This window comes from Chenopodium quinoa, unplaced genomic scaffold (genome assembly GCF_001683475.1).
Source record: "Chenopodium quinoa cultivar QQ74 unplaced genomic scaffold, ASM168347v1, whole genome shotgun sequence".
Taxonomy (NCBI): Eukaryota; Viridiplantae; Streptophyta; class Magnoliopsida; order Caryophyllales; family Amaranthaceae; genus Chenopodium; species Chenopodium quinoa.
Window position 1 is genome coordinate 6,529,166 of NW_018745286.1, and position 10,779 is coordinate 6,539,944.

The 10,779-nt window shown below is 34.2% G+C and overlaps 1 protein-coding gene across 1 annotated transcript; it reads left to right on the plus strand.

Annotated features, from left to right (window-relative positions):
- Nucleotides 1-1,952: 1,952 nt before the first annotated feature.
- LOC110711856 (xyloglucan endotransglucosylase/hydrolase protein 9-like) lies at nt 1,953-10,520 on the plus strand. Its single transcript, XM_021890298.1, has 4 exons — nt 1,953-2,203; nt 2,502-2,602; nt 3,376-3,569; nt 9,922-10,520. The coding sequence occupies exons 1-4, from the start codon at nt 2,026-2,028 to the stop codon at nt 10,343-10,345; spliced, it is 897 nt and encodes a 298-aa protein (XP_021745990.1). The 5' UTR covers nt 1,953-2,025; the 3' UTR covers nt 10,346-10,520.
- Nucleotides 10,521-10,779: the final 259 nt, after the last annotated feature.

Consider the following 10,779-nt stretch of genomic DNA (forward strand, 5'->3'; position numbering starts at 1 on the left):
TCGTCGTTATATAGCTAAGTAGAAATTGAGTTAAAATTTTTAAATCCCATTCGTTAATTTTGCTTAGATGGCGAATAAATTTTTTAATTCTAAACTAAAATATAAATCTAATTTTTATTAGTCGAAATAATATCTTTGCTTGTGGCGCGCTAAATGGTCCCGAAAAATGGCTACTTTATATATATATATATATATATATATATATATATATATATATATATATATATATATATATGAAGTAGGATAACGAGTAAGAAAAGGGGGAAATTTTGGATTATAAAAGAGGGAAAAAAATACTAGTTAAAGGGATTCAACCTATAACCTCAAAAAACAATTGTTAACACTTTAACCACTAGACCACCTCTTTTCATTTATTACTTTGTTGCACACAAATTGTTTATAAGTATTTCTCTTTTCTTAAAATGTGCGGGGTCAGCTATCCCCCCTTGTCCCCATTTGGTCCCGGTAGTGCGAGTATTGTTCTTTAAAAGAAATTTTGGTGACGACGGTGGTATGACCACCAACACTGGTGGTTGATTCCATTATTTGGTGCACCAAATTTCACTCACCTCTGCACTCCTTGTGCTCTAAATCTTACTTTCTCTATTTATACTCCGTATTAGTTAACACATTTCATTTAACCGTGTTTGTCAATGACTAATTTTGAATCTTCTATATTAATATCTTTTTGAAACGGAAAGATTACAAAGAATATATTATTTGAGTACGTGACTTTTAAAATTATATAACTGCAGAATGAAAACTTAGCATAATTATGCTTCCTTCGTTTTTTTTTCATTGCACCATTTTTTTTAAGGGGAGTTGTATATTAATTGCACCATTTTCTGTAATGAGTATACTTTCATACACCAAATACCTTTTTTTTTTTTACCCTTACTCACATTTGATTAATTACCCATATTTTCTCACTTTTACTCTCTCTCATTTATTTATAGTCACATAGACATTTTTGTTATTTTATTCCTTTTTTAAATTCTGTGCTCAACCCAAATAGTAGAATTAAAAATTATGGAGAAAATAAAATTTCGATACAATTATTTTGGTAGCTACATTTTTATTAAGCTGGTTTTAGTTTGAATAGAGTTTGAGAAGGATTAATGTAGTTTTGTTTTATAGTGATTATTCTAACCTTTAACAAGTCTTGACGAGTGTATAAAACAATCGAACACAATATTAATTTGTCAAAATTAATTAGTTATTGTATGAACAACTCTTGTGTCTATAAAGGGTTGCTAATTTAACAATTTTAATTTTGTATATACTACCTCTGTTTTTTATTATGTGTAACAAAGATGTATTATTTGTGAGACATAAAACATTCCTTTGTTGCACATAATAAGAAAATGAGGTAGTATTTCTTACAAGTATGATATATTAGGCTACAATTTCGAGACAAGACTTGCACACCAAGTTGTTATCTATTTCAAAAAAAAAAAAAAAAAAAAAAAAGTTTATTACCCAATATATCATTTATTAAATTTATGTTACACATAATAATTGATACTCAATTGTCCACTCAAAATATCTACCAAGACCATGCCAAAAAGTTACTATTCCCCTTACAAGTATTTGAATGCCATCTCTAAAAAGCAGACCTTTAATTTCCTACTGTCATGCCAACTGTACACCTATATCACCCAGCTGGAAACCACCAAGTGTCACTCATCCATTGCTTCTGACCCCAATTAATTATCCTTACCTAAAGCGACCTCACCTTTCTTACAGTGTACCTCCATTTTTACAGTCCAGCTCTTTGCCAGCTTCATTTTATTTTCTTAACGGCTATATTTTTTGATATTTAGGGCTCACGTCTCGAAAAATCCTACGTGGAGTCTGATGTGGATAGTGACGTGGCTTTTGCTATTTTGCATTGATTTCAAGAGCTTCTTACTCACGCTATCCTTACTTTCTCTCTATAAAAACAGACTCAAATTATTTTTTTGAATCACTCACTCACTCACTCACTCTCACTCTTTTACTAAATTTTCTCTCTGGAAAAAAAAAATGGGTTCTTTTAATGAAAGTAAGAAATTTGCAATTTTTTACCTAAGTTTTGTGGTTTGGATGATGTTGGAAGTTGTTAGTTCATCTAAATTTGATGAATTGTTTCAACCTACTTGGGCTTTTGACCATTTCATCCATGAAGGACAGCAACTCAAGCTCAAACTTGATAACTTTTCTGGTAATCAATTAATTATAACCCTTTCTTTTCTTTGTCTCTTACCGGCCTTCGTTCGGTTTAATTGTCACGTAATTTAAACTAGTAACGTAGCAATTTAACTTAGATAAAGTTATTAATTACAACCGGTCAAAAAAAAAAAGTTATTAATTACAAGTAATTTAGATTCTAACTGCTGATAAATATTTATAGTACCAGACTACACCCGTGGTTACTAATCGTGTTAATAGTGTAATTTAAACTAGTATTGTACGTAAGGACTATTCTGGACACTAATTGTTGGTCAATTTTGGTTAAACAGGAGCTGGGTTTCAGTCAAAGAGCAAATACATGTATGGGAAGGTTACTGTTCAAATCAAGCTAGTGGAGGGTGATTCTGCTGGAACTGTTACTGCTTTCTATGTAAGTAATCTATCATCATAATTATTATTACTGTTTATTAGCTTTAACCGCAGTTAATTTTGTACTGTAACAACAAATACTGAAGTGAGGAAATTAATTTATTTCAGTAAAACAGTTGAGAAGAATTTAATTTTATATTTATAAAATCATGGGTTCAATATTTAATTGTGTTATCTTTGCTAAAGATAAGAAGTAGTACCCCTGTAGTCATAGCTTGTCAGTCCATTTCAAACACGTGAATTTAACCAATTTACTCTATTAGTTATTTCAATTTCAGAATACTTGATGATTATTAGAATTTGATAATGTGATGTTGCTGTTAAGTGTTAATAATTGTGATAGAATTCTGAGTTTTAAAAATTAAGAATTATGAGTTATTTTAGCTAATTGTCTTTGAATCCAAAAATATAAGTTGTTGTATGACAATATTAGTGTAACATTAGTTGTTACTAGTTCTACTTAAGAGTAATAATTACAGTAACATGTAATTTAATAATAATACGTGAATATAGTACGAGTAACCTGTAATTTAATTGGTAAAAAGTTTGAATAGAAATATTGTTAAAGTCACCTCATTATACCAAGGCAATTTTATGTATGGTGTTTCATAATTATCTTAATGTATAAAACTTGGTAATATATAATAATGTGTTTTGTTATCAATTGTACAAAATCATTATGGGTTTTGGATGGTCCTAATAAAATTCTCAAAAGAGAAAGAGAATTGGTCCCCTATTCATGAAATAATAATCTGAATCCGCTACTGATTGTAGATGTCATCGGAAGGTCCAACTCATAACGAGTTTGATTTTGAGTTCCTAGGCAACACCACTGGAGAACCATACATAGTTCAAACCAATATTTATGTCAATGGTGAGGGCAATAGAGAACAAAGACTTAACCTTTGGTTTGATCCTACTAAAGACTTCCACAAGTACTCTTTACACTGGACTCCCCGCCATGTTGTGTAAGTTTTTTACTCACCTCTGTTCGTCGCTATTTAATTCTCTAATCCTGTGATTTTTTGATGATGAGTGCGACTTAAACCCGTATTTAACATGGTTATATTCTAATCCTGGGCACCGTGCCGGGCCGTGCCTGGCGGGCCACGGGCTGGTTCGTGCCGTACCGGTCGTGCCGGCGGGCCCAGGATTTCGTGCCGTGCCGTGCCGGCCATTTTCACAGGCCAGCCCACGGCACGGCACGACCCTCGTGCCTGGCGGGCTCGTGCCGTGCCGTGCCGGCCAAGTGCCGGCCTGCGGGCTGGTGCAGTTTTCAAATAATTTTTTTTTTTTTTTTAATATATGACAACATTATAAATTAATAAGTTTATAATTTATATAAGTTATAAAATTATAATTATAAGTTTTATAAGTTATAAAATTATAATTATAAGTTTTATAAGGTTATTAAGTTATGAATTTTATAATTATAAGTTGAATATTTATGTTTTATAATTTGTATATTCAATATTTATATTTATATATTTACTTTATACTATTACTTTAAAATTTAATGTTTATGATTTATTAGTAATTGGTATAATTTTTTTTTTTTTTTAATATGAATTTACAAATTGTAACAAAACGGGGACAAAAGGCAAATTGGACTTTGGATGTGAATAATGCGTACTTTATATTATTATTACTTGAGTTGAGAAAATTGTACAATGATAACAATGATAAAAATCATACAATGATGGTATTAAACAAAAATTGGAAAATGATAAAATTGATATTTTTAAAATCGTACAATATACAATAATTATCTATTCTTCTTCTCCTTCTTCTTGCTCGTCTTCGTCTTCGTCTTCGTCTTCGTCTTCGCCTTCGCCTTCAAGGTCATCGGCTAGTTGCATAGATTGGGAACTAGCCGAACCCGAACCGGAAGCGGAGGTTCCTTCTTCGTTGTCGTTGTGGTCGTAAGAACGGTCTTGTGAGCGATTTTCCGCATCCAACCAATCTTTGAAACACACGCACATTTCTAGTGTTTTGGGTTTTAGACTTGTTCTTCTATCGTCTAAAACCCTTCCGGATGCGCTGAAAGCTCGTTCGGAGGCGACGGAGGAAACTTGGATAGCAAGAATGTCTCGTGCCATTGCCGCCAAAGTTGGATACTTCGAGCTTGGTTGTTTCCACCATGCAAGGAGGTCGAGGCTGTTTATCTCATCGTCGTCCATGCTTTTGGTGAAGTCGTAACTCAGGTACATCTGTAACTCTGAGACGTCGCTTTGCGTTCTCCTGATTGATGAATCACCTGAAAACCTTGAAATCAAGTTAGTAGCTTGTGAAAATAAATGTTTGACCTTCTTACTTACGTTTTTGGATGGTTGGGAAGGCCCTGAGCGAGGAACGGTGCCATATTTGGCTTCATAGACTCTATATAAAGCAAACAATTGATCCTTCACATTAGTCTTATAGTTTTCTACATCATCGTCAAGAAACATGCATTGAAAGTAAATGTCAACTAACATAAATGTGTTTTCATACTTTTGCCTAGGATCTAATATGGAAGCAAAAATATAAATCAAAGGAATCTCACTATAATATTTACGCCACTTTTTTTCCATTGATGGAAGATACTGATCATAATCACTTTGATGGCGATGATCAGCGAAAAGTTGGGCGAGTAAGCATGCATTAGAAAGAAAGTTTTGAGCACAAGGATTGTAAACAGTAGAAAAACAATACGTCATGTTATATAATAACTGTAAAAATTGCATATATCTTTCACAGTTTTTCCAATCATCATCATACAAAGCATTTTGTGGAAATTTTTGGTTGTAAAATAATGTTAACGGGCCCTTGTACTCAATTGCCTTTGTTAACATGTCATAGGTGGAATTCCACCTAGTTGGGCAATCGGTTCTAATTTTTATTACCCTTATCTTTTGTTGTTTTAGAAAACTCTTCCATTCTTGGTATCTCATGTTACAGCTATTAATAGACATAATAGCATCTCTGATTTTGCTGTAGTATGGGCCAATTGCCCGAACTCTATCCTGTACACATAAGTTAAGTACATGGCAAACACATCTAGTATGAAGAGCTTCACCGTCTAATAGTACATCGGTTAAGTTTTGTTTGATAAGATTAGCTGTGTATGTCATAGAGGTTGCATTATCAAAAGTCATAGACATCATTTTATCTCGAAGGTTGTATTCGTCTATTGCTTGCATTAAATGGTGAGCAATGTTAATGCCGGTGTGTGGGTATTCCAGCATTTTGAAATGTATTATTCTTTTTTGTAACATCCATTGATCATCTACCCAATGGCAAGTCACACATAAATAGTGATATTTATAACCACTATCCCAAGAATCGGCTGTTAAAGATACTCTACAGTTAAGGTTACTCAATTCGGCTTGTAACCGGACTTTGTACTCTAGGAAATTTTTCATTGCGGGGGAACGAACGGTTTTCCTAGAGATTCTTTTATGTTGGGGTTGTAGTGCTTTGTTAATGTAGGTGTTGAATGCGTCACTTTCCGAGAAAAGAAAAGGTTGTTCGGCGTGTACTATCATTTTTCCTAGTTCATCCCTATCCCTCTCATAGTTGTATGTAAAGCCGTATGGATGGAATTGGGAAATTTTGGGCTGGGTTGGATCACTAGCTGGTAATACGGCAGTTACTGGCAAAATGTAAAACATGTAATAGTGTATTCACGACAGTTACCAAAAACGGGACGGGACACTTATCTAGACACATGAAAGCTTGTGCAAAACCAGCTAGTGATCCAACCCAGCCCAAAATTTCTCAATTCCATCCATACGGCTTTACATACAACTATGAGAGGGATAGGGATGAACTAGGAAAAATGATAGTACACGCCAAACAACCTTTTCTTTTCTCGGAAAGTGACGCATTCAACACCTACATTAACAAAGCACTACAACCCCATTATAAAAGAATCTCTAGGAAAACCGTTCGTTCCGCCGCAATGAAAAATTTCCTAGAGTACAAAGTCCGGTTACAAGCCGAATTGAGTAACCTTAACTGTAGAGTATCTTTAACAGCCGATTCTTGGGATAGTGGTTATAAATATCACTATTTATGTGTGACTTGCCATTGGGTAGATGATCAATGGATGTTACAAAAAAGAATAATACATTTCAAAATGCTGGAATACCCACACACTGGCATTAACATTGCTCACCATTTAATGCAAGCAATAGACGAATACAACCTTCGAGATAAAATGATGTCTATGACTTTTGATAATGCAACCTCTATGACATACACAGCTAATCTTATCAAACAAAACTTAACCGATGTACTATTAGACGGTGAAGCTCTTCATACTAGATGTGTTTGCCATGTACTTAACTTATGTGTACAGGATAGAGTTCGGGCAATTGGCCCATACTACAGCAAAATCAGAGATGCTATTATGTCTATTAATAGCTGTAACATGAGATACCAAGAATGGAAGAGTTTTCTAAAACAACAAAAGATAAGGGTAATAAAAATTAGAACCGATTGCCCAACTAGGTGGAATTTCACCTATGACATGTTAACAAAGGCAATTGAGTACAAGCGCCCGTTAACATTATTTTACAACCAAAAATTTCCACAAAATGCTTTGTATGATGATGATTGGAAAAACTGTGAAAGATATATGCAATTTTACAGTTATTATATAACATGACGTATTGTTTTTCTACTGTTTACAATCCTTGTGCTCAAAACTTTCTTTCTAATGCATGTTTACTCGCCCAACTTTTCGCTGATCATCGCCATCAAAGTGATTATGATCAGTATCTTCCATCAATGGAAAAAAAGTGGCGTAAATATTATAGTGAGATTCCTTTGATTTATATTTTTGCTTCCATATTAGATCCTAGGCAAAAGTATGAAAACACATTTATGTTAGTTGACATTTACTTTCAATGCATGTTTCTTGACGATGATGTAGAAAACTATAAGACTAATGTGAAGGATCAATTTTTTGCTTTATATAGAGTCTATGAAGCCAAATATGACACCGTTCATCGCTCAGGGCCTTCCCAACCATCCAAAAACGTAAGTAAGAAGGTCAAACATTTATTTTCACAAGCTACTAACTTGATTTCAAGGTTTTCAGGTGATTCATCAATCAGGAGAACGCAAAGCGACGTCTCGGAGTTACAGATGTACCTGAGTTATGACTTCACCAAAGGCATGGACGACGATGAGATAAACAGCCTCGACCTCGTTGCATGGTGGAAACAACAAAGCTCGAAGTATCCAACTTTGGCGGCAATGGCACGAGACATTCTTGCTATCCAAGTTTCCTCCGTCGCCTCCGAACGAGCTTTCAGCGCATCCGGAAGGGTTTTAGACGATAGAAGAACAAGTCTAAAACCCGAAACACTAGAAATGTGCGTGTGTTTCAAAGATTGGTTGGATGCGGAAAATCGCTCACAAGACCGTTCTTACGACCACAACGACAACAAAGAAAGAACCTCCGCTTCGGGTTTGGCTAGTTCCCAATCTATGCAACTAGCCGATGACCTTGAAGGCGAAGACGAAGACGAAGACGAGCAAGAAGAAGGAGAAGAAGAATAGACAATTATTGTATATTGTACGATTTTAAAAATATCAATTTTATCATTTTCCAATTTTTGTTTAATACCATCATTGTATGATTTTTATCATTGTTATCATTGTACAATTTTCTCAACTCAAGTAATAATAATATAAAGTACGCATTATTCACATAAAAAGTCCAATTTGCCTTTTTTCCCCGTTTTGTTACAATTTGTAAATTCATATTAAAAAAAAAAAAAATCATACCAATTACTAATAAATCATAAACATTAAATTTTAAAGTAATAGTATAAAGTAAATATATAAATATAAATATTGAATATACAAATTATAAAACATAAATATTCAACTTATAATTATAAAATTCATAACTTAATAACCTTATAAAACTTATAATTATAATTTTATAACTTATAAAACTTATAATTATAATTTTATAACTTATATAAATTATAAACTTATTAATTTATAATGTTGTCATATATTAAAAAAAATAAATAAATAAAAAAAAAGAAAAATTATTTGAAAACTGCACCAGCCCGCAGGCCGGCACGTGGCCGGCACGGCACGAGCCCGCCAGGCACGAGGGCCGTGCCGTGCCGTGGGTTGGCCTGTGAAAATGGCCGGTACGGCACGGCCCGCCCCGCCGGCACGACCGGCACGGCACGAACCAGCCCGTGGCCCGCCAGGCACGGCCCGCGGCGGCACGGCCTGGCACGGTGCCCAGGATTATATGTAGGTGTGATGGGTTTCAATTATTGGTCTGCAGATTTAACACTCAGCTTGTCTTTTTCTATTCAATTAATATTAGTATCTAATAGTATGAAAATGTGAAGTTTGAAATTATCAGAAGAAAACAAATTATCAATCTCACGTGATATTTTTGTCAACATTAACTATTGTACATCATTAATTGTCAACATCAGGTTATTTATTTGTCTTTAAGAAGTAAACAATTGCTTGTGTGAAGAAGAAAAATTATGTCCTATCAAAAAAAAAAAAAAAAAACAGAAGAAAAATTATGAATTACTACTACATTCTTCTATGTAATGTAATACAATAGTAATGAATCAATTCGTTACTATGACCCAATAAAAATGAATCGTTGTCATGGTAGTTGATTAGGGACATCCATTATATTACGAATAGTTGAGTTGGTTGTTGTGATAGCACTCCTTACCGAGATTATCCAAAATATGAATTTTGAACTATATATAGGATATTTAGGTTGTTAGAATTCATAAATATAGTTTTTGTTAGAACAAGACTTGCTATAGTAGTAGAGGTTACTTTCATGTGAAGCTGTAAGTCATTTTCCATTGCATTATTAATCACAAATTTCATGATAAAGGTAAGCTCAATTATCGAGTTGATGGAGTGCATAGATTCTGTTCATGTGGTAATTAATTAAGCAAAACTTTAGTAATTATATCAGCTTTTAACTAAAGTTGTGTAATTTAATTAATTATACATCTTATTGGTACAACTTTAATCTGACTTTATGTCATGCACTAATGTCGAAAACATCATTCTATTCCCAACCTACTGCTTTGCTATGATAAGGTTTACCCTACCATGTACACAATGAATTGTTTTCCCTCTATGGTCCCCTCAAATGATTGTTGTACAACAATTTCTCATTTTACTCATTTTGAAACTGTTTTAATTTAATACCCGTGACTCGGGAATACAAAACGTCTTTATTTTTTTCTGTGACGGATTAGACTGTTACTTGAGTTAGCGGTTTTACCTGAAGTGTGGAAGAATTTATGTTTGTTTGGGATCTTTCAGATTCATGGTAGACGAGACGCCAATACGACGGCACATGAATTTAGAGCATAGAGGGATTCCCTTTCCCAAGGACCAAGCAATGGGAGTATACAGCTCAATATGGAATGCAGATGATTGGGCTACACAAGGTGGAAGGGTGAAGACAGATTGGTCTCATGCCCCTTTTATTGCCTCTTACCAAGGGTTTGAGATTGATGCTTGTGAGTGCCCGGAGGCGACCGCCACGGCCGCTGATAACATGAAGAGGTGTAGCAGTGGTACAGAGAGAAAATACTGGTGGAATGAGCCTACTATGTCTGAGCTTAGTATCCACCAGAGCCACCAGCTGAAGTGGGTTAAGGCTAACCACTTGATTTATGACTATTGTACTGACACTGCCCGGTTTCCGACTATTCCGGCTGAATGTGTGCACCACCGCCACTAGTTACACCACTACTAGGAAAGTGGTGGTTTTGTGTATGTTTATGTCCTTCTAGATCATAAGGACTTGATCAATCACGTTGTGTAAAAATGAAGGCAAAAAAAGAAAACAGAAGAAAAAAGGCCTTCAATGTTTCATATGTTAGATAATGTATAAAATGGATTTCTATTTGTTTCAATTTGACTTGCACTTATAATTATCTTTAATCAAATGCCATCAAACAAGACATAAAATTCGAATTATTCAAAGAACAGGGTAAAATATTTTGACACGAGAAACATATTACTAAACTTTATGGCTCAAGAAGTAAGACCAGTGTTTATGATCCATGTGTGGTGTACATTGTACAATTCTCATATCATATTTAGGCATGTTCAAGACCGATTTAGCAAAAGACTGAATTGGACTAAAATGAAGATTGGAAAAATTAAACATTT